The 27,976-nt window shown below is 42.9% G+C and overlaps 1 protein-coding gene across 4 annotated transcripts; it reads right to left on the reverse strand.

The window, feature by feature from the left end:
• Positions 1-19: 19 nt before the first annotated feature.
• On the reverse strand, positions 20-27,975 carry tcerg1b (transcription elongation regulator 1b (CA150)). Of its 4 annotated transcripts, none has more exons than XM_084074497.1 (21): positions 27,919-27,975; positions 26,327-26,564; positions 21,311-21,466; positions 20,723-21,026; positions 19,961-20,182; positions 19,007-19,066; positions 15,141-15,344; positions 14,217-14,323; positions 13,714-13,802; positions 12,705-12,865; positions 10,097-10,175; positions 9,728-9,863; positions 8,622-8,711; positions 8,051-8,169; positions 7,165-7,315; positions 6,104-6,268; positions 4,326-4,508; positions 2,632-2,811; positions 2,154-2,237; positions 1,058-1,158; positions 20-806 (listed from the first exon to the last, which is right to left on the reverse strand). In XM_084074497.1, the coding sequence occupies exons 1-21, from the start codon at positions 27,963-27,965 to the stop codon at positions 605-607; spliced, it is 3,078 nt and encodes a 1,025-aa protein (XP_083930623.1). In that variant the 5' UTR covers positions 27,966-27,975; the 3' UTR covers positions 20-604. The 4 variants fall into 4 exon arrangements, 2 of the variants coding, with proteins under 2 accessions (XP_083930623.1, XP_083930624.1); XR_014601965.1 differs by having other exon boundaries at positions 758-806; positions 1,058-1,492; positions 19,007-19,068; positions 19,960-20,182; XR_014601966.1 differs by lacking the exon at positions 20-806 and adding an exon at positions 1,388-1,492 and having other exon boundaries at positions 19,007-19,068; positions 19,960-20,182.
• Position 27,976: the final 1 nt, after the last annotated feature.

Below are 27,976 nucleotides of genomic sequence, written 5' to 3' on the forward strand. Positions count from 1 at the left end.
CCGCAGGACGAGAATTAGAAAAAAACAGTGTTAGTCGCCTTTATTTTTTATTCAACAGAGAACCTGCTGCGACATCGGAGTAACCCGATGGACAGCAACAAACATTCACACTGAGCCGCTGAAACGATGACTGGCACAGTGGAGCAGTAAGGCCTAAAGGACGCCACACACACGCACGCACACCCGCGCACACACACATTTCATGTCATTTACATCATCAGCTATATTACACCTCATTGGCTGCGGAGTGACAGCCTCATCATTAAATCCCCCTCTTCTCCAATTCGGTCAGTCAGAGGGGAGGGGCTGGAAGGTCACCTCGAGTTGCGATGACCTTCAGGTCCGTCATAGACGTGGGGCTACAATGTGACGTATAACACAGAGACTAAAACAGTGCATCTCTCTGGTACGTCTCTAAGTTAACACAACCCCCCCCCTGGCAATAACACTGCTCTCTGGAAGGCCGGCGTTGTGGCCTACATGGGTGGGGGGTTATGGTGGTTTGGAGGTGGTAGGATGGAGTGGGGGTGGGGAGTCATGCTTTTGGCCGAAGCATACGGAGGAGGATGATTATGGTGCCAGCCGCAAAGGTCGAGTGAACTGGTCACTTAGTGGAGCGTCGGGTGGGCTCTGAGGCGGTGGGGGGAGGCGGCGGTCCGCGGCGGTCCAGGTCTTCGATATAAAACATGATGAGCTTCCGGCGCTCCTCCGGGACACACTCCAGGACCAGGTAGCGTTTGTCGTTCTGGAGGACCTTCTCTACGTCTTTGAGGTGCTGCTCCGACTCCTGGATAAGCTTCCTTGACCTGGAGGGACACCGGAGGCAAAACGACACTTTTCAAACGCAAAAGAAATTCAAAGTGCCTTATGAAATGCATTTACACCAGTAACCACTTGAAAGATGTAGACTTCATTGCCCGGGGTTTCTCAGGGGTCTTGGCCCACTCCATTTTATAAATACAGAAGCATTTCACAACACTCTAAGCCAATACTGATCATAGCACAACTATAAATGTGAAATCGACTTGCGTTTCCCCACATTTGTGTGTGTACAAACCTATAAGTGATGAACTTGGTCTCCTTGAGCAGGGTTCTGAAGTCAGCTTTGGCTGTGATGTACTTGTCTTTAATGTAGTCTTCAAACTCCCGCTGTCTCTTCTAAATGGACAGAAAACCAAAACGTGTTAAATGCCTCCTATGGGTCAGAGAGACTCAAAACCTTCTGTAGCATCAAAACAAGATCAGGGCTTAGTTTGTTGAGACTGCTCCAGTAGTCAATCATCTTCTCCAGTTATTTGTCATAGTGAGCAGTCGTCAGTAATGCCTACTATACTTAGATGTCTTCTGTGTATTGCAGTACAAATACATAATTTACAAGCTTACTTGCCTCCTTCAGTGATGTATTTTGAGGTCAGTGGAAGAACTACAAACTGAGATTGGCAAGGCTGCATTTGATTTCTACTCTTCACCTCAAACGGGGGCAGGGGGTCACCTAAATTCAGTCAGCCATCGTAGCGAGGAAGAGAGGCATTTTGAACAGCTAAAATGGTTTCCCAGACCATCTGCACAGAGGACATCATGATTTCACATTTTGCAACATTATGACAGAGTACAACAACTCCACTGTACTTGCATTAGCCAGAGCACACAGCAGAAGACACAAGATTAAAAAGAGGTGGTCGCTGACTTGGTCAAGCAAGCAACTACTCAAGCCTAGAGATGACTGGCGGTGTTTGTGCTTTAATTGCCAAAATACAAAAAAGACAAATCAATGTGCTACAATTTGTTCCATCCTGGACATTATTCGTTGCATTCTATTTCTGTGTATGGTTTTGACCTGGTCTGTAGTGATTTCTATCAACATGATTCAAGTTGGTTGCCAACTTGGATAGTGTGTCAGCCATATCACGATGTACACGGTTCTATACCATGACTAGAAACCTGTGTTGTGTGTTCGTCCCCCTCTCTGCTGTCTCCTGTCTCTCTACGATCATATCTAAATGAAAAATTACTCAAAATACAAATTGATAACCCTAGTTCACAAATGTACATTTTGAAACTTGACCAAGTTAAAACAGGCACCGATGGTGCGGTGACAGCTATGAACTTATGGAGTCTCTCTTCAATTGAGAAAATGTTGGTTCAATACTTACCCGGTCACTAGATGAGAACTTGATGCAGCGTGGATCCTCCTTGATGATCTTCTTCACCTCTTTCCATGTGGTGGTCAGCGTGATCTGGAAACGAGCACAGCTTATCAATCAACAAACCATGATCAATTAGACTGCTGGTCATCTTTTTTCTTTTTGAGTTGAACGTTTTTATTCTATGTTATCTAGGACTGCAACTATGGATTGTCTACTTATTCCATCGGTTACGTTTTCGATTAATTGAGAAGTGTTTTTTAAAAACATGCATAAACAAATCAATTAACCACTAAAGCATTATTTTATACTTCTTAATTGTGAAATAGCACATCTACAAGCTCACAACGTGTCGCATTGCAACGTGTTGAGAGCTTCACTATTTTTTGGAATTAAAATGTTCACCTATAATGACATACCCCAAATCAGCATAGATGGTCACCTTTTATTTCTTTTTGAGGTTATATGTTTTCATTCTATGTCTCACCATGCTGGTCTCATCCAGCAGCTGTCTGAAGTGTTCCTTCTTCTTCTTGGCCAGTGCCTCTACGTGTTCGTTGAACAGCTTTTCCTTCTCCTCTCTCTCCAGCAGGGAAGCGGACTCCCAGCGGTGGTCCTTGCGCAGGTTGCGGCGGGTGTCCGACCACGTCGCGTCCGAAGAACGCACCTTAAAAAATGTAAGCACAGGGTGAACACAAAGTACAAAGAGCAGGCAACACACAGACAATAGAAAGACACAAACACTTTGTCAGTAAGCCGAAGACAAAAGGGAAACATCGGAACATCGTAATGAAATACCTAAGCGTTCTAAGTCCTCAGAGTTCTATTGAAATTCCAATTGCAGTGGTTCTCAAAGTGGGCTCCAGGGACCGTTAGGGTTCCTTGAGGGGTTCCAAATGGACCCTTTACAGGTCTGTAAATCTGAGAGTTATGGGGTCCTTGAAAAGAAAAGGTTTGAGAACCACAGGGTTCCTGGAACGCATCTGTGTCACTTTAGATTTCTTTGGCTATTCAAAAATAGCAGATATACAAGCTCAGAGCGCGGCACCGAGTGCCGCGCTATGAGCTTGTAGATCTGATATTTTTGAAAAATCTTGAACTTTTTTTTTTAAAGAAAATTTAAAAAAAACTGTTAGGATTTAGAAAATATTTTTAAGAATCGCCTCAGGTCTTTTATACCATTCAGCAGTTGGTTCAGGGTGGGTTGGAAGGGTCAGTGTACAGAAGGAGGGGCAGAGGGGGTCGACACGGCAACATAGGGTTGGGATCCGGAACGGGAGGAACCGGATCCAACATTGAGGAATCGGATCCATCACATTTGGAACCGTTTTAAATCACACCATCAGAGCTGGTACGTGGACTTCACGTCTGCTATATAATTACAATACCGGTGGTTCTAAAACCTTTTCATTTCAAGGACCACCATAGCTCTGAGTGTGTAAAAATGTAACCAAATGGACCCTTACTTGTACACTCTCAGAGTTACAGACCTGTAAGGGTCCATTTGGAACCCCCTATAGGAATCGTTAAAGGGAACCGTTAACACATCCACTGCCAGGCCCATAGTCCTACGGGCCGTTAAATCCAACCGTTAACTGCCGTTCCCGTAGTCCCGTAGTCCTACGGGGCGGGTGTTTTCCCATGTTAAATCGTGCAGGTGCAGATTCCGGATTTTTTTTGCACTTCCGGTCTCGAAGTGGGCGGACCGGAAACGAAATAATACTGTTTCCGGTTTTTCTCCCGCCTCCGTTTCCTGTCTAGCGGTCAACTTTGGACGCCATTATCTCTGGCTTGTTGTTTTTCTCACCGCATCCACCATTTTAGCGTTTTCCTCTCGTTCTCCAGAATGCAGTGTCGGATCGCCGCACGGTTTTCAGCGTTTTGTTCGGTCGGGTCCCGTGTTTGTGTCGAACCAAATGAACGCGGATTTTAAACGGATTTAGCGGGGCCTATGACGGAATCAAAAAAACAAAAAAGGTAAGATTGCTTGGCACTACGATGGACGTTCTGAGATTAGCCGATGGCAGTCAATGTGTTAAGGAATCGGACCGTTAACGAGGGAATCGTTAAGGAACCGGAATCGTTAAAATCCTTAAGGATCCCAACGCTAAGCAACACCTTCCATCAACACAAAATAGGTAGGAGCAGAGGAACAGGACAGACACAGGGGGGGAATCTCACCATGTCGGACATGAGTGCTCTAAAATGCTGAATGGCCTCCTCTCTTTTGTGCTGCTCCCGCTCTCTGTCGATCTCCTTGGTTTGCTCCGATCGAGCTTTCTGCACCTCCCGCTCCCGCTCTCTGAGGCTGGCCTCGATACGAGCCTGGCGCTCCATCTCTCGCTCCTTGTCAATATCCACGCTCTGTGGGAGGAGGAAATACAAAACACGATTGGTTGAATTATTTATGTCCACTTCGATTTTTACAAGACCTGCCAATTTGCGTGTGTTCAGTTTAATCTGTAATCAGAACTATGCAAGCAGTTAAGAACACGATACAAACCATAGACTGTATAAATGAGATGGACAAAGCCACTCCGCTGCTTTCTACAGACCGAAAATGAAGCCGATTGTTCCAAGACTGTAGGTACGCCATCTTTCAATATCGCGTCAGAATGAGACCAGACCATTATTGGTTGGGTAGCTTGTCAATCAAGAGCGGGGGGGCGGGGAATGAATGCTATTGGTTGTGTAGCTTGTCAATCAAATCATCCCGGCCCTCCTAGAGAATAGCCTACTTTATCGTCAATTATAACATAAATAGGACCATAATTTAGCAAAACGCATATCCTGATGATTGATAGGAGACTTTAAACTAGCGACTGGAAGCATATAGAATTTATGACAATTTTTATTACAGTAAGAAAATCTAGTCTAAAGTTTGTCAAAAAACCCATTCACTTGCGTTAAAATAAATTCTTTCTGACACCGCAGGTCGGCGCAGGGTAAAACAGCGCCACTCTGGCCATTTTGTCGGCCTCATCGTAAATATCTAAGACTTGCCCCTTGATACAAACACGCAGCTGACACAGTCAGTAACAATTGAAAAAGGAGGGTTCTGTATTTTTCTCCTCATCCAACCATGGGAAGACCTTCCCAATGGAACATTTAATATTTTTTGCCAGTGACTGAGACCTCAAGGAAGAGGTCAAGGAAGGAGGAAATTGTAAATAACATCAAATAAACAACATGTTTGCATGACAGGATGAATGAGCAATGACAGCTGCTTTTGACAGCTACACTTGCCTAACGCACTGGTTCTCAACGTTTGGTCCGGGGACCAACAAGGGTCCAAATGGACCCTTGCAGGTCTGTAACTGACAAATGGAACCAAATAAGACCCTTACGGCTCCATTTGGTTCCATTTGTCCACTATCAGGGTCAAATGAAGACAGGATTTTACAGTGTAGTGTAGGTCCCATAGATGAAAAACATGTGGCCAAATGCATATCAAACCGGGGGTCCTTAGAATTAACCCATTAAGACCTGGAACTGTGTCATTTTTAGATTTGAGTTAAAAAGCATTATTTTACACTTTGGGCTATTCAAAAATAGCAGATATACAAGCTCATAGCGCGGCACCGAGTGCCGCGCTACGAGCTTGTAGATCTGCTATTTTTTGAAAATTCGTGAAAATGTGTGCAAATCTTTGAATATATATTTATTTAAAGCGAACATTTTTAACTCAAATCTTTGCTTCTGGGGGTCCCTGGAACAAAATATTTTGATGGGGGTCCGCGGCCAAATACATATAATTTTGGGGGTCCTTGACATGAAAAAGATTGAGCACCACTGATATAGAAACATAAGTTTTTCAGAAAACTGTTGGGATTTAGGAGACATGTAGAATCGGCTTCAGGTCTCAATGGGTTAAAAAAGGTTGACAATCACTGGCCTAGCAAACACGTCAAAGATACACACCCTGGCACGGACAAAGCCGGGTGGTAGGTTGAAGCTACCTTGGCCTGCTTCTCCATGTACTGTTTGAAGAGCTCCTCCCTGAGTGCAGAGCTGTCTACAGCCTTGTAGCGAGGGTCCGTCTCCATCCTCTCCTTCACTTTGCTCCAGCGCTGACTGCCCTCCATGTGCTGCTGACCCAGCAGCTCAAAGAAGTCCAACTTCACCTGGAGACACACACACACACAGGTTTGTATTACTATACTTGTGAGGAGATCAACATTTTAGGACAGGGATTTTATGAATGCCATTCTTAACAGTAAGCCTAAAGCAGAAAAATAGCAGATCTACAAGCTTATAGATCAGCGATGTTTAACTCTAGCTCCGATCCCTAAACCTAACCTCTAAATGTCTAATCCTAATCCCAACCTGAATCTTTTTCTAATTGTAAACCTCTAAATCTCTTAACATCTTCTTTCAACCATTAAACAACCATTTCTCTTGTGAGGACCAGGAAAATGGTCTTCACAACGTCAATGTCTCTATTCGTCTATATTCTACTGTACTTGTGGGGACGTTAGTAATACAAACATCCCCCCTGTCAGAGACATATGTCTATTCTAGGAGGGAGATAGACCTGAATGCAGGGTGTGTGTGTGTGTGTGTGTGTGTGTGTGTGTGTGTGTGTGTGTGTGTGTGTGTGTGTGTATTAGAGCTAGACCGATGCTATCGGCCATTACTTGATGCTTTTTGATGACATCGCTATCGGCAGTTTTGAGGCCGATGTTTCCCAATTTTATAATTAAGTCCTAGTCCAAAAACCTTTTGAAAATCTTCTCCTATAATGACATGCCCAAAATAGGGATGCCAGGTTGAAAGTACCCATTTAGACCAAGAACCCCTACACGTAACTAAACCTTTCAATCCGGGAACCCCTTTTGGGTTTTTTTGTAATTTTTGAATAAATCTTTTTCAGAAAACATAGGTCAGGATTTAGAAGGTTTGAAAATGTTGCACATAATACTGGTCAAAACATTGGTTATCGGTGGGCTTGGACTCTCAAAAATAGGGTTCAGACCCAAAAGTCTGGTATTGATTGCTCTAGTGTGTATACGCATATTACCTTTTCTCCTCTGGTCTTTGAATCCTCTTTCTCTCTCTTCCTGACAGCAGTGATGAACTCAGTGAAGATGGCCTCTCTGTCCTTCATCTTCTCTATGGTCTTGAAGCGTGGGTCTCTGCCGTGCTTCACCGCAAACTCGCTGAACGTTGTCCTGCACGCATTTAAGATCAAACATTAATTTCTTCAGGGTCCCTGCGTGTGAGAGCTGTTCATGTGGGTGCTGGTCCAGTGTTAGCAGGTAATTAAAGACATATGGTATAGTTCACAAAGGCATTTGGTTGATTAAATCGACAAACTATTTTTCTTCACGGATAAATCTTGAGTACGGTTATTATCGGTATCGATAAAGCCTAAATGGCAGACCACCTGAACACTGTTTGATCCTCAACTGAGAATAGTTTTAACAATTTAAACTTCATGAGATTTGAACGGGAAGAACATTTTTTTTTTGTTAAAACTCTACATTCCGATATTCTATCAGAATATAGTTATACAGCTATAAAAATAATAATAATCCTACTATAATTCTAGTAACCTCTGTCTCTCTGTAGTGGTGTCACAACCCGGTTCTCCTCACTGGCTGGACCAATTGCTCTGATTTCGCACACAGCCATTGACCATTACCATCTGAACGCAACTGTGAAGCCCGTTTTTCAATTTCATCAAATCTCAGCTTCTTATTAGCGTTTATGTGTCAAACAATGTCTCCCGGGTTGCCAGATCATGTGCGCATATCCCCCCACGGATGCGTCGACCGGGTATGGTCTAGTAATAATAAATAGATTAAGTGTGTACACTGGCATTTGACAGTCGCTTATGTGTTAGAGCCATGCATGTTCTTGTCTGTCTTTACAGACGCAGTCATTCCAAAATGGTGGTCCTTTACCTGGGGTTGAGTTTGGCGTCCTCCATCATCCTCCTGAACTCGTCTTTAGCCTGCATCAATTTGTTCTTCTTTTCCTTCCTCTCCTCCTCAGCTCGTGTCTTCACGTACGAATCAAACACCTGCGAGGGGGACACAAGTAAACGCACAATAGGTTCACAAATAGGCTATATGTGGCTATATGGTCCAAATGATTTCAACTTTGGGCAGGTATACGAAACAACAAGCTTGTCGCCTCCATTTCCTTTCTTTTTAATGTTTTGTGTTTAATCTCTATTCATGATTCATTATGTTTTGTGGCGACCAAATATGCATTCAAAATGACCACAAAATACATCTAGAAAAGAAAAGTAACAAATGAAAGAGTGAACGCAGACAGTGAAACAGTAATGCCCGATTTATACTCGGTTGTCATGCAGTGTCGTGCACCGCACATAGAAGATCTACAAGCTCACAACGTGTCGTGCTGCGACGCATTGTGAGCTTGTAGATCTTGTATTTGCACAGGACACCCACGTGCGACTAAGTCCAACTCGGGCTCAACAGTGAGCGTAAGACAAGATATATAGTGCACCTGTTTCCGCTCCTTTGGATTGAGCAGAAGGTAGCGAGGGTCAAACACAATCTTATGCAGCTCTTTGTCCCAGGTGGAGAAGGCAGACACCTATATGGACACACACAGGCAAACAGTCAGTTTAGACAAACTAGCAGACAACAATAAAAATACGTTTAACCCACACGCACAATTTGGACATAAACGTTAAACGCTGGGAGGCCAGATTCATGGGAAAACTTTAGGGAAATGTGTGAACAACTTGACACTTATGTGCATATTAAATATTTTTGTTAATGGGAGTCTGTGTTGTATGTATTTATTTCATGCACGTCAATAGTTTGGTTCCATTGTTTAGGATGTCAATATATATAGGGGTCATGTCCGGGTGTAGCAAGACGCTGATGAAAGCTTTAGGCTGAAATGTGTTCATGTTAGACTACTGCTGTGCACTGAAATGATAAGTTTGTGAGTGTGGACTATTGTTTACATGTTTGAGACACTGCCCGTTTATTCAGACTATCCATGCTTTCAGAGAGTCTGCAAAACACACACACACACACGTACCCTTTTCAAAATGTTGGAAGTCACCAACGAACGTGGATGCCAACATTTAGTTTGTGGACTGTCTGGGGAGTATTTCTACAATACAATACGACCTACTTTTGGTATGCAACACACAGCGACTTCCCTAGGCGTACCCATAATTCAGAGTTTGGTCAATCTAGGGTGTGTCGTTTAATGCAGTATGGTATACAAGGTAGCCAAGTGGCCTTGTGGTTAGTGTGTCCGCCCTAAGATTGGGAGGTCGGGGTTCGATTCCCCAGCCGGGTCATACCAAAGACTAAAATGTCTCCCTGCTTGGCACTCAGTATCAAGAGCTGGATCGGGGGTAAGTTCCTGCGACATACTTGCGTCATGTCCAGGGGGTGTACTTGTACAGTACATCATGGCTGGGGGTTGCACTTGGACATCAAGCCGCCTCACGCTCTGGAAATAGGCTCCTGCCCTATGGGCCACATTGCTTGGCAAGGCTTACCACGCAAGGCTGCGTATGGACGGTGTGCAAAACCTGACTAACATTAGTGTGATTTATAAATGTGTGTGTGAGCAAGCAAGTCTGTTACCCCTCTCTCCAGCAGCATATCTTTGAACTGGGTCATCCGGGCCTCTAGGGGCACTATGGCCCTCTCTCTGGCAGCTCTCAGCTCTGCCTCCATGGCTGCTTCCTTTTCTGAGTCGGCCTCTTTGGCCTCGTCCTTCCTATAGAGACATTACAGAGACAAAATGACACGGTCACACACAGTCTGGTGGGCCTCAGACCCTCCGTCATCTATTCCAGTAACTGTCTGAAATTAATCACACAAGTCACCATGTCTGGGTTTTTCCAGAGAAAGAGTAAGGTACGCCTCTGATTGGTTGGGCTGAAATGGAAGTCTGCGTTTAATCTAAGGAGTTGGTTGGTCAATTCGAAACAATCATAAATGCACACTCACTTCCTTTTCTTGGCTTTGATTGGCTCGTCGTCATTCTCCTCAGCAGTGACTGGTACCTCTGGCTCGTCCTTATTGAGGCCTGGTCACACACGTGCGCACGCACACACACACACACACACACACACACACACACACGCAGTTGGGATACATTATTATACAACAGGTAGTTCCGACCAAGCAATCTGATTGGTTGAAATAGCTTTCTAGCCGTGCTTCAAACCAGCATCATAGCACGGGCCTAATCACATTAATAAATCACTCCGCAGTGCAGTCCAGTCCGCACCTGATTAGACCATTATATGGCACAGCTGTGCTGTGAAGTCACTCTGTCCCACGGTAGGAAAACAAACAGACAGTAGCCTGACCCACCGCCGCCACCGGAGAACAAACAGCTATGCAAAATGGACTATGTTGTTAATTTGGTGGATTTACGGTTGATCAATGGTTAGAAGGTTATAAATATCCTCCTGTGTAAAGTAAAATGACTCCCATTTCGTTAACAGTCCAGTAGGCTATATGCTCCGTCGTACGACCGTGTCACGCGGCCAAAATAGCCGATCTACAAGTTCACAACGCGTCGCCGTTGTCAGCTTGTAGATCAGTTATTTTGGCCGCGTGACACGGTCGTACGACGGAGCATATAGCCTACTGGAATTCATTCCACTGCGCAAGCATTGATAGCTCAGCTGTGTTGATGAGACGGTGCCTCAAACTCAAAGCGCTGCTACAGGGACTATTTAATGTCTCTCAGTCAAAAACTCTTCTCTTTACAGGGAAACGGACAATAGCGAAACATTTTTATTATTAATTGCCCCACAATATGAATACATTTGGATGTGTTTTGTTGGTAACTGTTGTATAATCGCAATATTACACTCGAGGGTGTGCTTTACCTTACATTATTGGCACTTCAGTGATGCTGGCGGAACTCGGCTGGCACCTCGTTCCTGACCGCATCACTGTCGTGCCAATAATGACGGTAAAGCACACCCTCTCGTGTAATATTGCTTAATTAAAGCACAGCATGAGTTGGAAAATAATTTGAACTGTCCAAAACATATTGCAGTACAAAATGTCATTATTCACCAAGATCTCTCAATTTCTCTAAACCCCCTATTTTGGTCATGTTTTTAAAAAGAGCCAAAAGAGCTGATCTACAAGCTTACAATGCATTGTGATGCAACGCATTGTGTGTGTGTACATCGACGATTATCTCTATTCGCCATACAATTAAGTATATAGGGCCTATTAACACATTCCCTGCCAGAGTTTATTCATAAGGTACTCACCCACTGCCAGCGTTTTTGAGTTTTATAGCAGGGGTAGGCAATTGAGATAAGCCTAGGGCCAATATCACTCCCAGACATTCCATCGCGGGCCGGGCCTCCCCGCGAACATGCACGCGCGCGCAGCGCGCGTGCATGTGCGTGCACAACACGCGCCCGCGCGCGAAGCGCGCGGGCGCAAAATTTTTCGGGTCTAATTCGGGTCTAACTCGGTCTAATTCGGGTCTAATTTGGGTCTAATTCGGTTCTGTTTGACCAATATAAATCAACATTTTTTCCGGTTTAAATATCAGCACAGGCGATTTTTCTGGTGATTTTTTTTTTCTTCTTCATTTTCCTCTAATCTAGCTATAAAATGTTATAAATCCTTTAAAATGCATCGTGTTTATGAGTGCATGATTTCAAAAGTGGGTTCAGGTTCTATGAAATAAGTATTTATAATTATTTTAACATTAATTTTTAATACTTTTTTTATAACACTTTTCAGTAAATCATTCATACTGTATCTTTCTGTATTTGGATATAATAGATATCGGTCTGATACTGTATAAAAATAAAATCCCTCCCCCCAAAAAAAAATCAAAAATTTTTTTTTTTTTTTTTTCAAAATTATCTCACGGGCCAGATATTATTTCTGGGGGGCCAATTTCGGCCCGCGGGCCGCCTATTGCCGACCCCTGTTTTATAGCCTTTTCAACCGTTCACAAAAAAATTATATCCATTAAAATCCGCGATCGGATGGTGTTTATAAACAGCAACGACGGACGTACGAGCCCTCATAATGTTTACACTTTTTTTCCTTTTTCTTCTTCTTCTGTGGAATCGGCCGCTAAAAGAGGCTGCAAACGTCATATCCGTTTGGCTGTGACGTGGCTGTGACGTTTCCCCACCGTCCATCTTAGATTAGCTTAGCCTCCGATCGGCTATCAGATCGTTTTTAAACACAAAGAGGATAACCGTTCGTCGATCAAAGAAAAGAAAATACAACCGGAGCTTACCATTCGTTTTTTAAACCGTGTGAAAACCATGATCTTTAGCCAAAACCAGGGAAAAACTGTTTTTTCAAGATAAAAAACGGACCGGAAACGGTTGTCGGAAATTTTCTCATAGGATGGGTCGGAAGCGTCATGGGGAAAAAAAATAAATCAAGGATGGTACCAAAACATTTTTTTCTCTTTATTAAACCACATAAAAAGACGATCCCGAGATATCTCGGGATACGCAGGTAACGGGTGGATTTAATGTCCCGAGATATCTCGGGATTGGCAGTATATGTGTTAATATACTATATATTGTATACATATATGCTTTCATGGTCCTACCCGTCTTCTTGCCGTCGTCCAGGCCTCTCTTGTGCGGTGGCTCCTGGATGTTCTTGTCCACGTCAGCTCGGCCCACCAGCTCCTCGGGACGGTCCCACATGGACAGCCGAGTGGTCGGGTTGTAGAAGAACACACGGTCGTCACCGGTCCACACCACACACCTTGGAAAGAACACACACACACACACACACACACACACACACACACACACACACACACACACACACACACACACACACGTTGTGAGCTTGTAGATCGGCTATTTTCACAATTCTTTCACGACACTGTTGAGCGACACAAGTACAAAATAATGCTGTGTGGTTAACCCATTAAGACCTGGAACGCATCTGTGTCACTTTAGATGTCTTTGGCTATTCAAAAATAGCAGATATACAAGCTCATAGCGCGGCACTCGGTGCCGCGCTATGAGCTTGTAGATCTGCTATTTTTGAAAAATCTTGAACATTTTTTTTGTTTGTTCAAAAAACTGTTAGGATTTAGAAAACATTTTTAAGAATCGCCTCAGGTCTTAATGGGTTGATCAATTCGATGATCTATGAACATTTAAAAACTAAATTATACATCGTCTGTCGGTTGGAAACCTCAAATGTCCAAAACCGTTACTTTTCAGGATCCAAATTCAAAAGTGGCAAAAGTAGCAGATCTGCAAGCTCAAAACGAGCTTGCAGGTCTGCTACGTTTGAGTGACACTGTAGTATGATCAAGTAGGGCATTCATTTACGAAAACAAATACGAACATTCAAAGTTAGAAAATGGAGATAAGAGGTTTATGCCACATACATACAACCACACACACACACACACACAGCAAAACACGCTTCTCGATTATTCAATTAATCAAAAATGTAATCGATAAGAAAATAATCGAAGGTTGCAGCCCTAAAAAACCTAAAAGATGGGAGAGGACTCACACCCCAAAACATACACAAAGCTAATATAATGTATTGACAGAGTAAATCTAGTGTGTGTGTAGTGTGTGCAAATGTACCAAGGAGTGCCTGGGATGGGGTTGGTAGCTACAGGCTTGGCTTTCTGAGCCGCCTTCTCCTCCTCGGTCATCTCTTCCTCTTTAGGCTCCTTGCAGACAGACAGAGAAGGGTGGAAAGAGGAGAATACCATTATTTGTGCAACAGGTAATCAAACTAATCGATTTAATAAATAATAAATTAAATTATCGATTTTGTTTTATTCAAAAACTTCCACAAATTAAAAAAAACAAATAGCTACTTTTGTGTGATACCGTTATAAGGCAAAATGTAATATAGGGCATTAGTGGTTAATAAGACTAATTGAGTCGCTGACATCTAAATCACTTGATTCGTTGATATATGAAAATATATATATCAATAAAACATGTTTCAAGATTCGCTGATTAAAACATGTTTCAAGATTATCTGATTAATTGAAAAAGCAATCAATAGAATAATCAGTAAGACTGCATAATAGCTGCAGCCCTAGTAGTGTGGAGCTTTATGTGGAACGCGTCCATACCTCCTTCTCATTGGCGTTGTCCAGTTTGTTCTCCTCCTCTTCCATCTCCATGGCCTCTGCTTCCTCCTGGGCCAGACGCTCAGCCTTAGCCTTCTCTGCTTCTTTCTCTGCACGCACACACACACACACACACACACACACTAAATATTGAACTGCTAGAGTAATGGGGTCGTTAATCCAACTACTGCAGTTACCAGTGGTCGAGACCAGTGGTTCTCAAAGTGGGGTCCGGGGAACCCCAGGGGTCCTTAAGGGGGTTCCCTAGCTAAATATGTTCATATAGCATAAAACAAAACTATAATTAACACTAAAATAGCCTTTTCACAACAAAAAAATAAACTCAACTAACCCATTTAGCTCGGGAAAGAATCAGTGTAATTTTTCATTTCTTTGGCTATTCAAAAATCATGAAAACTTGTGCAAGTCTTTGAATATATAGCAAACATTTGTAACTCAAATCTTTGCTTCTGGGGCTTCTACAAATGTCTTCGAAATCCTAAAAGTTCATGTTGTATGTTGCTATATCAGTGGTGCTCAAACTTTTTGATGTCAAGGACGCCGACCCCCCCCCCCCCCCCCACACATCTCAAAATATTTTGTTCCAGGGACCCCCAAAGGCAAATATTTGAGTTACAAATGTTACCTTTAAAAAATGTGTTCCAAGATTTAAAAAAAATAGCAGATCTACAAGCTCATAGCGCGGCACTCGGTGCCGCGCTATGAACTTGCATATCTGTTATCTTTGAATAGCCAAAGTATACAATATGGAGAAAGGGTTTGAATGGGCTAAAATAGCAAACCGGGAGAAAAAAAACAAAACAAATGAAAACTAAACTAAAATTTTAAACATGAAGTCAAAGCTAAAAGAAAAATAAAACCTAAATGGGAAATTCAAAAAGGACAATAACCTCGGTGGTGGTTTACCTTTTTCGAGCAGGGCCTGGGGTTTCTCCCAGGTGGACTCTAAGGTGCGGTTGTTGTAGTAGTACGTCTTGCCGTCGGCCGTCTTGTACTCGGACCACTCCGGGAGCTGCAGAGATCCGGCCAGGGAGGCGGGCGCCGCCGCCAGCGCCAGCTGGGGGTGGTGCATCATGGGAACAAGGGGCGGGGCCATACCGGGGAGCATCCCTGTGCCACCGCGTCAAGAAGGGGAAGAGTGTGATTGGTTTACAGCTATTTGACTGGGTGGAGCTGATGAAGCACTTGTTAGAGGAGGAGTTCACCCAAGAAATGACTTATTTTCTATCAATTGCACACCCTGTGAAGCCTTGAATCCATGGATTATTTTTTGTTTTTGTCGCATTCCTAAGCTAATAATTTGATTCCCGTCTCCTACCGGCTAATGTATCCAGTAGGAGACACAAAGTAGATTATTTGTGTCTCCTACCGGAAATACACACGGTCATCAAATTATTGTCTTAGGAATGCCACAAAAACAAAAATAAATCCATGAAATCAAGGCTTCATGGGGTGTGTAATTGATAGAAAATATTTTTTTTTGGGTGAACTCCTCCTTTAAGTTTCGCTGTCGGGTGGGAAACCTTGCATGTCCAAAAACTGTCACTTTTCAGGAAATGGGAAAAAAGAACCTGTGTTCCATTGGATAATAGTGTTGTTATTATTTATGTCACAATGTCTTGTTAATACTTTATTGATTCAATATTTATAACAGCCGATATACAAGCTCACAATGCATCCCAATAATAATAGCTCAGATTTATATTGTGCTTTTCTAAGTACCCGAAGTCGCTTTACATAAAGAAAAGAATGTGAAGCGTTGTGAGCTTGCAGATCAGCTATTTTGGCTACTTTCGTGCGACACTCTTGTACGACGAAGTAGGGCATTAACTTACGAAAGAAAACATTGAACGTAGAAAAATGGATACACAAGGTTTTCTGCCCGACGACAGCAACAACTTATTAAGTCGCTCTGGATAAGAGTGTTAAATGTTAAAATGCTTAAATTGTAAATTGATGAAGGTCGAATAGTCGATAGTGTACACAGCAACCTGACTAACTAATAAGGGTGTAATGGTACAAGTACAGGATTTGTATGGAGCCCATGCTGTACATGGCTTGTGGCGCAAGTAACCCTACAAACCCAAAGTATCAAAAGTAGCATATCTACAAGCTCGAAACGGGACGTGAAGCAACGCATTTTTTGAGCTTGTCCATCTGCTACTTTTGGATTTGAATCCTGAAAAGTTACAGTTTTGGACATATGAGGTTTCCACCCGACAGAGACGAAATAGACAGTTTCACATTGAACTTTCAGTAAAAATGGAGAACGTGATGTGTCTGTATTGTTCAATAGATGCACGGTATGTCGCTGACATATATATTTCATGTAAATACCTCCTGTTGTACCACAAGTTTTTTTTTTTACCAAACTGTGACTCATAACTGAGGCCAAAACTGTTTTGTGGGCCGTCACACCCCGTAATTGATCATCTTAAATGGTAAATGGTGCATTTATATAGCGCTTCTATCCGAAGCGCTTTACATTGATTGTGCCATTAACCCATTCACACACACATTCATACACCGATGGCGGAGGAAACCATGCAAGGCACCAACCTGCTCATCGGGAGCAATTAGGGGTTCAGCGTCTTGCTCAAGGACACTTCGACACTAACTCTAGGGGAGCGCCCCAGCCCGGGATCGAACTGGGAACCTTGCGGTTTTCCAGCTCACTCTACCCAGCCACTCTACCCCTGAGCCACTGCCGCCCCATATCTTACTTAGTTGGATGTCCGGTTAAAAATGTCTTAGTAGGATGACCGGTTCAAATAAAAAATTATAAAACGCTATAAAATGCTCCTGTCAGCACCACTGGGAAGAACGATAAGCCTGTTATATACATATATTGCTACTTTGTCAGGGCTGTTCCCCGACAAAGGATGTCTGGTCCCCCAGGACTGCTTTATTTTCACTTAAGATGACTGAATTCAGGAGTTTGAGGGTTTATATTTCATTCATTCATTTTGAGGGAGAGATGAGATAACTGAATGTGGAAGTCTAAAATGTTAAGCAGCGGTAAAACCAACAACATTAAAATGGACAAAGTACAACCACTTGACAGCCTGACACACCATTAACCACACACACACACACACACACACACAACCATGCCACAAAACCAGACGAGCACAACCACATGACCAGATGACATGTAGGCCTCAATGTTATTAATTACTACATAGTCAATATAAAATACCCTCCGTCTGCTTACTTATTTACAACTTACAGTTCACGCTCATAAAATACCACCAAGAATCAGTGAGTAATCACTGATCTAGACATTAGCAGTACCCAGGCAAAACCAGTCATTGTTATGTTACCCAGGACTGAAGGTAATACGTAATAATAAGGTAAGAGACAATTGTATTATTTTTTTAACTGGTCATACAAGTTGTCCAATTGGCTTTCCAATGAGATCACAACGGACGCTTTTCATCCCCTTCAATTGTTTAACATTTATATGGGAAATGAGGGAACATATTAGGCAGCATGCCACTTTTCTCCAAAACAGCTTTCAGTCGTATTGAGAACTTGTGTAGTTTCACAGTACCTGCCTTGCTTGTTTGTCCAACTATGGACAGTATGAGCAGCACCTACCTATCTAGATAGACCTAAAAAACAACCAAATTCTGCATCATAAGGATAAACAGATAGAACATCATATCACATGAGGTCAAACTAAACTAAATGCAAGCTGAGTAAAACTATCCTAGGTAGGTCCCATGTTCAATCCTTGCTATAGCCATGTGCCTTCAAATCATGACATTGAGCTGAAGCCCTACTTACTGATAACAATGCTGCATCCCTACGGATAAGATCATCACCAAAATGCCTTAAAAACACACTGTGTTGTGTGTTTAGGCCTGTCACAATTATTACATAATCGCCTGATTGCAATCATTTGAGATAACAGATTTTGCGTAATCGTCGAGAAATGTTCATACATTTTCTAACGTGTTCAAAATTTGCGGATCTACAAGCTCACAACGCATCATGATGCGACACGTTGTGCGCTTTTAAATAGCCATGTCCAACATTATTATTATTATTACTACGATTTAACATTTTGAAAGTATAAAATGATTAAATATGGCCTGTTTTGTTCATACACATTTTATGACATATGTTATTGACAGTCATTTCTTTCTGTATTTAAAGTTCTATATCGTCTCTGTTGGGTGGAAACCTTATATGTCCAAAACTGTTACTTTTCAGTTTCAGGATTTAAATTCAAAAAAGAAAAAGTAGCAGATCTACAAGCTCAAAACGTGTCGCTTTGCGCCGCGTTTCGAGCTTTCAGATGTGCTACTTTCGATGCTTTTGTGCGACGCTGTAGTATGATCAAGTAGGGCGTAAGATTTACGAAAAAAACACAAAAAGTTAAAAATATGGAGATAAAAGGTTTCTGCCCGACAGCGACGATATCTGCCCTGTGTATGTTTTGTTTACAAAGCCCGAAAGGTAAAACAGAAATGCAATTTGTATTTACACATGTTCCAATGTTCAATGCCAAAAAAGAAAAACACAAATAAAATCGCAATCATTTGTATGACAAATCGTCAACTACAATTTCATGATGGTGAGCTGTTGTTGTGGGTGGTGGAATTCCACTACTACACACACAGCACACGGTTCACGTTCACAGCACTCACTGCTCACGCCCATGCCAGTGTATTGAAGGATACCCATGTACACACGGTATGAGTCATGTAGACACCATTCACTACCATGCCGTTCTAGCTGTCAGCGGTGTGCGGCTGGGGCTTTACCGTTAGCGCTGGGGCCTGCCTTTACAAAGGGTGCGCCTACTATGTGCATCATTGCTACACCTGCAAGAACAACGGACAAGCAAGCATTGGGTTGGACACAACAAGAAAACTATATGCATCGGATGCCAGAGTTAAGAATGTATATATAATATGCACATGTGATTTTTAAGTACATGTGCATGCCAGAACCATGACTGACACACACACACACACACACACCACGCACACACACACTTTGACAAGGGAAGTTCACATAATTATTAACAGGCAGGTTTGACTAAAACATTTTTCTGTGTTACAGACATTAACACCATGAGCACATCACACTAAACGTAGATTCAAACGTACATTTTGTTTACAGACCAATGTTGTTATTACAGCTATGACATACAAGGATAATGTATCCCCACAAACACCACAATAATTTGTCCAGCAATTTACATTTCTTTTAAAACACAGTGGGAGCAGATAAAGGAAGGAGCCATGTGTCAGAAAAGAAGGACGGGGGTGATAGACAGGATCTATGGCAGTGGTTCTCAACCTTTTCAGGCCGTGACCCCCTAAAATAAATCATATTTGAACTGGGGACCCCTCACCCTGACAAGCACTTGGAATTGTAGTTGAGTTGAGGCATTACATTTAGTTTGACTCGATTCCACAGAAATATTGTGAAAATACAAGCTCACAACGCCTCGTGTTCAGAGGCATTGTGAGCTTGTAGATCAGCTATTTTATTTATTTTTGCCTCTTGACAATTTGGCCAATGTTTGACCAGTTTTGTTGATTACTTTTGATGCAGTAATGGTCCTTTTTTAAGGTATTAAAAGTCCTTAAATTGTTACTTTACTGTCATCTGGGGAGTGGGGACCCACAGGTTGAGAGCCACTGGTCTATGGGGTTTTGGAAGGGAGGGTGGGGGGGGGGGGGGGGGGCACTGGGTTGACCAGCGTGTACCTGGCAGAGGGATGTGCATGCCAGGCAGAGGCACTCTGAAGGGTGGCACCATGACGGGTGGGAAGGCGTGGGTGTGGGTGGGCTGGCCAACGTTGTGTGGCAGCATCGTCTGCACCGCCGTGACCTGCGGCGGCACGGTGGAGACGGTCACCACGGCCACCGGCGACATGGAGATGCTGGACGTCACTGTGGTGGCGGTGTTCATCTCCGCCGCCACAGAGGCTGTCGTTGGATGGGAGCAGGGAGGGAGCGTGTTCAGCACGTGTTTTCTTGTTTGTGTGACAGCATGCACTCCACTGAAGTGTGTCACATAAATAGGGGTGTTCGAACTAACTGATTTAAAATCGGATAAAAAACATTTCTACATTTTTATTAAATAAAACATTTTTGGGGGGAGAAAAGACCATTTGTTCTATTCCTTCATTTTATATGATAGCACAAAGAGACCATCAAAAATACCAAAAAGCGCAGTTCTACAAGCTCACAACGGGTTGTTGTAAGCTTGCAGATCGACTATGTTCACTTGTTTTAACACTGTTGTAGGATGAAGTATAAAATAGGACTTTTGGTGGTTACTCAGACTAATCGATTATTATTATTATTAAAAAATATGCGTTAATATATAAAAAAAAATAAAGAATTATCCCAGGGGGGAAAAAAATGCTTCTTGATAACTCGATTCATTTTAAAAGTAATTGATAGAATAACCTTTAAGAAAATGTGCGATTGTTGCAGCCATAAGATACAAACATGTCTGCTAACCTGCGATGGAAACGGGAGAGGGCGAGTCTGGACTGGAGGTGTGGGTGCGTGAGGGCGTCGGTGAGGGGGCCTGGGTGGGGACGGCTGCTGAAGCTGCCACCGTACTGGCTGTGGTGTTGTTGACACTGCTTGAAGTGGCAGTCACCGCGGGCCCTCCGGCACCGGAGGCAGCCGCGGCAGCACCGGTGCTGCCGGCTCCTGCGCCCCCCGCAAGTAAAGGGTTGAGCTCGGCCTGCTGAATGATCTTGGCCACGTCTGGTTTACTCCACGACGACTCTCTGGTCCGAGCATTGTAGTAATATGTCTGAGATGGCACGAATGGTAGAGCAGGATATTGTTAGACATAGGTGTGATTAAGGCAGGTTCGTTCATTCATCTCAAATATATTGGAACATTGCTAAGAAAATAATCGATAGCCGGTCATTTGGCTAAATCCTTAATTCCTCGCCCTGGTATGTGTGTGTGTGTGTGTGTGTGTGTGTGTGTGTGTGTGTGTGTGTGTGTGTGTGTGTGTGTGTGTGTGTGTGTGTGTGTGTGTGTGTGTGTGTGTGTGTGTGCATAAAGTATCGCATATGATTACAGTCTCACCTTTCCCTCAGGAGTCTTGTTCTCCACCCAGATCTCCTCAGCAGGGTTGATTGCTGCTGGGGTTCCCGTTGCGGGAACGGGGGGCATCCCAGGAGGGAACAACATCCCTGGAGGAGGGGGCAGGTTCCCCATGGGCGGGGGGAGGAATGGAGGTCTCTGTGGCAACACAAACAAGTCAATGTTGACACGTCAGAATTGAGGCAACTACCAAGTTTTGAAGATTTGAGTTAGAAAAAGTAGATGAAACTATGTCACTACAGTGTGTGAATTTACCTTACCATACATATAAGGTCTTATTATGGTTATTTGGTGGTTTGAGCTTGTTATCCGTGTGGACTATTGTGTTGAGAACGTCTGGTCCATCATATCACACTAACCGGTCAGATACGCAGAGCTTTGTGTGGAGCTTACAGTATACGTCCAATCGACTGTTAGAATTCTTTAATTACCGGTAAAATGTAGTGTCCCAATCCAACCCTGACAGTGCATTTGAATCTAATAGGATATAGGCCGGTGTGTCTGTGATAGCTCATCTCTTGAAAGTCTTGTACTTTATCTTTGATGTAAATGTGTGACTGTGAGGCAGATGAGATAAAAGCAGTTTAGTGGATTCTTGCCAGTCTAGGGCAGGCAAAACTTCATGGAAAAGTAACGACCATGGAATTTGAAACAATGTTGTAATCAGTTATAAACCGCATACCCGCGGTCCGTGAACCAGCGATTGACATAATGCGAGACAGTTTGTGACATCATACGATCAACAGCCTGCAACTCCCCTACAAAGTTGAATTCCAGATAAAATAGCGAACAATCCAAGAACTACATATACTTTATGTTTGTTCATGTGTTTGAGCACCCATCCTATGATCCTACACCCATTTTGTTTATTGTAGCGTATTCTAAAGCATGTTAAGAGGGGTGCAATGTTTGGTGACCCAAAAGTAACGCCTAATTGATGTCGGACAGCTGATGAAGAATAATCAATTGATCATTGATTAATCATGTACATACCTAACCTGAATGGATTGGTATTAGTGTTCACTGTTCATACAACAATACTGTATATCCTAATGATAAATTGTTCATTATACCCAAAACAAGTGTATGTTGTCGACCATAAATCAGGTTTAAGACTTCTGGCCCTGCTCCCCAATTGAAACACCCTGGTACCTTTAATGCTGCTCACCCCCTCCCATACCCATGCTTCCCACTATAGTAGTTTATCCTGCCCTAGATGACCAATTGCTTTGGTTGCCATAGCATAGCCTGTTGGGAGTGTGTAGGGAAGGGAGAGCTGGCTAGTTTCAAACCCCAAACGGCCTATTTGACCTTTTTTATCATTGGTGGCTGCAAATTGCAAAACAGGGAATTGAAAAAGACAATATGTTTTTTCAAAGTTTCTTCTGTGAAATTCAAAGATTTTTCCAGCACTTTAATATAACATTTCATGCACATTCATTACCTTGAAAACACAAGCATTTAAACAACATCAAAGCTACACTTGCACAAGTTTTATGCCAGTCATCTCCACCTCCCCAAGGAGAACTAGCAACAACAACTACCACCACCATCCTACAATAAAGTAGTGTGGTATCTACTTCAAATAAAGACAACTTTGTCAAACAGTCGGTGGTCCTAACTACCCAACATCAACTCGATTTCTCAATGGAAGAGTAACGACCATCTCCAACCACAGCAGATGTGCTAGTTATGTTGTATTAACCCATTAAGACCTGAAGAAGCATCTGTGTCACATTTTCATTTGAGCTAAAAAAGCATTATTTTACACTTTGGCTATTCAAAAATAGCAGATCTACAAGCTCATAGCGCGGCACCGAGTGCCGCGCTGTGAGCTTGTAGATCTGCTATTTTTGAAAAATCGTATTTTTTTGCAAATCTTGAGATTTGACTTACAAAAGCGAACATTTGCAACTCAAATCTTTGCTTCTGGGGGATTCAACAGTTTTTTGAAAAAACTTATGTCGTCATAATATCAGCGGTTCTTTTTTCCATGTCAAGGACCCCCAAAATGACATGTATTTGGACCCCCATCTAAAAATATATGTTCCAGGGATCCCCCTGAAGCAAAGATTTGAGTTAAACATTTTTGCTTTAAACAATATATATTAAAAGATTTGCACACATTTTCACGATTTTTCAAAAATAGCAGATCTACAAGTTCGTAGCGCGGCACTCGGTGCCGCGCTACGAGCTTGTAGATCTGCTATTTTTTGGATAGCCAAAATGTAAAATAATGCTTTTTAGCTCAAATCAAAAAGTGACACAGATGCTTCTTCCGGTCTTAAAGGGTTAACATACCATACAGCTGTATTCGTTAAAATAAGTCCCGGATTGTAGGTTCAGATAATGCATTACATTCCTGGGGTTCACCGGCAGCTGAATGAACAGTCTGTGGACTATGGTTGCAACGTCTCTGCTTTGGATTCCAGCCGGAGCCATGTGTCTACCCTCAGCATCCCGTCTCTCTACACTCTCCTATATAAATAAAACAATAACTGCCTAATGGAAAATATACTCGGGGTCAGCACTGGCCATGGGGAATGAGTGACTCAGCTACTTTGCTTTGTGCTCTTATTTAACAGGGTGGGTTCTTCCTAAATAACAGCAACGGTCCTCGTGCAGGAAATTGCGAAGTCCTGCAAATTAACAAAACTAGTCCACACCCGGGGATGTGAGCAGTGGTATGTGAGCACCGAGGCTTTATGGGTCAGGATTTAAAATGTAGTATCCCGGCTGTCTGTCCCTATTCCATCCATTTCTTCACTGAGACTAAAAGGCCTCTCCAGAGGACACATCTACACTGATCACATCACATCTTCAGCTGTGTTTGTTGGTTACCTTCATAGTAGGGACGCCAGAAACTGACCATGATAAAATTCGAAAATCGGACAACACTGGCGAATATTTTTCGATTACTCAATTGTTGATCGAATTTTAACAACATTGAAATAAGCATATCTGCTTCAAATGAATTCATATTTCAATGTATGACACATCGTTTGAAATTTTACATTCTGTATTTCCATAATCTGTAAAAAGCTGAAAAACTTGAGCACACAAGTGTGGCGTTACACACCTCAGTAAGCAGTTGTGATGGCTCAGCCTGTTTTTCTGTGGAACTGTCACACACACACTCCCACTTGTGCATTCAAAGACATGTGTAATTTGTGTAATTTACTTAATTGTGTGGAAATTTGACTGGTTAATTTGAAATGGATTGCACTTTCGACCGTGGCCAGACCAGGAGGTGGGACAAGACTACCAACCAGATTTCTGAACAGCTTCCACACTGCTGAACAAGGCCTGAACACTGCCTGTCACACTGGAACACACACGGGATTCTGGCTACCCTCTTATGTGCTGCTACTTTTTGCACCGTATGCCTAACCTCATGTCCGTACCTGCTACTATGTGGACCTAACAAAGCGTTGACACTCTTTTGCACCTTATATCTAACCTCATGCACATAAAAAAAGAAACACATCCACTGGAAGGGAGGTGCAAGACCAACAAAAATAGACAAATCACGAATAAAAGTCCCCAGTCAAAGCTTTATTGAATTAACATTTAGGACTAAAAAAAATACTTCAGAATGAAGCATGGACAAAACAAAATGATTCAAATAGTAACATTTAGCCAGGCCGACCACCAATCAGTGCCGAGCTGCACTGGTCAAACAGAGTGCCTAACCCATTAAAACCGGGAAAGCATCTGTGTCATTTTTAGCGGCTCTAGCCGCTGCTCTATACCTGACTTTGTCCGTGTTCACCGTCAACGTTCTGATTGGTCAGACCCGTCAACGTTCTGATTGGTCAGACCCGTCAACAAAGTGATTGGTCAAGCTTCACGTGACACATGGCTATAAACACATTATAAACACATATCGATGACAAAATGTATCAAGGGCGCCGCTACCTTCACACAGGGTGTGATTTTTTATTTTAGCGTTGGCTATTCAAAAATAGCAGATATACAAGCTCACAGCGCGTCACTTCACAAAAAATCTTGAAAGTGTGAACTACCGATTTAGAAGGTGTTTGTAGAATCTGCCTCAGATCTTAGTAGATAACCTATTGTACACACCTGCTGCTTTTTTGTGGTATAATGTGTATATATATTATCTTGTCTTCTCCCTCTTTGACCCCCCCCCCCCCTTTTTTTAGCGTGAAAACGACGAATGATGGAGCGTGCACAAAAAAATCTTTCCCCCCCACTTCTTAAACCTGTTTAACTTGACAATAAAAGTGAGATTCTGATTCAGAATATTGTAAAAGAGTTTATGAGATGTCAATCTGGGAGCCAACCGTTTGTTTGAATTTGCTGCATTCTGTCTTGAGATGTCTGAGATTTGTGAGATGTATACGATGTCCCGTGTGGTTCCATTTGTACACTCTCAGAGTTAAATTTACACTGAGGATTTTACAACAGTGTACATTTGGGTCCCAGAGATGTTTTTAAAACCATATCAAATGGGGGTCCGCTGTCCGAATGATGCACATCATCAAATTGGCAAAAAAAAGAAAAAGGGTTGAGAACCACTGATTTACTTAAGTCAGGGGTCTTCAACGTTTTCAGGCCAAGGACCCCCTAGCTGAGAGACAGATGAAACAGGGACCCCCTACTCTATATTGTATAAAATTGTGTTTCAGATTAAAGTTTTTTTTTTTTACTTAGTCTGCTCTTTTTTCCCTCTACACCTATAGCCTCTTTGCCAAAAAATAGCAGATCTACAAGCTCTCAACGCCTCGCGCTGCGAGGCGTTGAGAGCTTGTAGATCTGCTATTTTTTGGCTAATGTTTCCCTCAGAAAAAGGAATTGTAGGGTTCAAGTGGTTAATGTAAAAAAAAAACTAAATCCTATCACACAAAGATTTGGCGGACCCCCTAACGGGTCCCGGACCCCCTGTTGAAGACCCCTGACTTAAGTATAAACATCTGATCTGTAGTGTGTGTGTACCACTGCCTGTAGTGAAAGGCAAATTAAAAAAAGACTCACCTGTAGATGCGGAGGTCCGATGGGCGGCGGGAGACCACCCGGCGGAGGAATGGGCGGCATGCTGGGGTCGAAGGGCGGGCGTCCGAACGGGGGTCCCCGCGGCGGGGGTCCCCGCATCATGCCGAAGGGCGGGGGCGGCGGCCGGAGGAGCGGCGGAGGGCCTCGTAGCACGGGCACGGGGGTCTGGGTGGGCGGCGCGGGGCCGCGGAAGCGCACCGGCTGTTGCTGCTGCGCCATTCTGCCCAACAACCACAACAACAACAACAACAACAACAATAATCACTCACTAATAACCACGTCAAGGTCTTAAAGATCACGGTCTCAGGGGACTCGGTCGCACGACGCAAAACTAGCCGATCCACACAACAGCTTTCATTCATTCATTCCTAGCCTGGGATCAATACTCTCATAGGTGTATTTGAGCGAATTTTGACATTTGTATATCTATAAAAATGTCAAAATCGATCAAATACATCTATGAGAGTCTTGATCCAAGGCTAGTTCGTTCCCATTGTGTGATGATGATGTGTTGGTTACCTCGCCATCTCTACTGGCTGAGCTTCAGCTACTAGCTAGTAGCTAGGCTAACACTAGCAGTAGCAGCAGGAGATACACACAGTGGGGGAAAAAGTACTCACATTTTGTACTTAAGTAAAAGTATCAATACTGCAATGTAGAAATACCCTGTAACAAGTAAAAGTCCGGAATTCTAAATTTACTTGAGTAAAAGTACAAAATTATTACAGTTAAAATATACTAAAGTACTAAAAGTACTTCATTATGTACGATATCCCATTTCACAAGTTTCCAAATGTATCACAATCCTTTGAAAATAGCAGATCTACAAGCTCGAAACGCGTCGCAAAGTCGTGAGCTTGTAGATCTGCTATTTTCAAAATAGCCATGGCTGAAGTGGTTAATGTTTTACAAAAGTAATTAGAAACTAAAGTTTTCAAATAATTGTAGTGGAGTAAAAGTACAATATTTGTCTCTGAGATGTAGTGGAGCGTAGAAGTAAAAGTATTGAATATTGTAAATGCTCCAGTAAAGTAAAATTACCTCCTAAAGATACATCAAAATGGTACTTTAATACTTAAGTACAGTACTCGAGTAAATGTACTTAAGTTACTTTCCACCAGTGCAAGCATCCAATCAAAACACTCCGTTTCAAACCAATAAGCAATGCATTGTATAGCATAGCATGCTAGTAAGTGCCAGCTGTATGTTATGACTGGCTATAGGAACTGCATCAGTCAGTACATCAACACACACACACACACACACACACACACACACACACACACACACACACCAGTGTCGACGTGAAGAAGCAGTGAGTTGACCACAGCTTAAGACCAGATGTTTACCTGCTGCTTGCAGCCCCACGGTCTGCTAACCCTGGCTAAAGCTAAAGCTAGCCTGCTAGCGTGGTGCTCACATTCAGTACAGGGAACACCGACCAGCTTTCACAGATGCAACGATGCATTTTGTTTACATTTTAACGTGTTTTAATTCAACCGTACGTTTTTCGGAGCGTTATCGTGTCGCGGTCACCGTTTGTTTTCATGCTTCGTTCACTGTTTTATTCTGACCTGTTGTCGTTGAAGCCGATGCTCTCGTTCTCCGTCTGGTCCGCCATTACAGGGAAAA

Source organism: Gymnoscopelus microlampas (assembly GCF_963454915.1).
Source record: "Gymnoscopelus microlampas genome assembly, chromosome: 12".
Classification (NCBI taxonomy): Eukaryota; Metazoa; Chordata; class Actinopteri; order Myctophiformes; family Myctophidae; genus Gymnoscopelus; species Gymnoscopelus microlampas.

Coding starts and splice junctions, on each gene's coding strand:
- tcerg1b (XM_084074497.1), bottom strand. CDS start 27,965: ATGGCGGACCAGACGGAGAACGAGAGCATCGGCTTCAACGACAACAG. Junction 19,067..19,960: donor CATGCACATCCCTCTGCCAG/GTACACGCTGGT, acceptor TTGTTCTTGCAG/GTGTAGCAATGATGCACATA. Junction 2,238..2,631: donor TGCTGGATGAGACCAGCATG/GTGAGACATAGA, acceptor GCTCGTTTCCAG/ATCACGCTGACCACCACATG.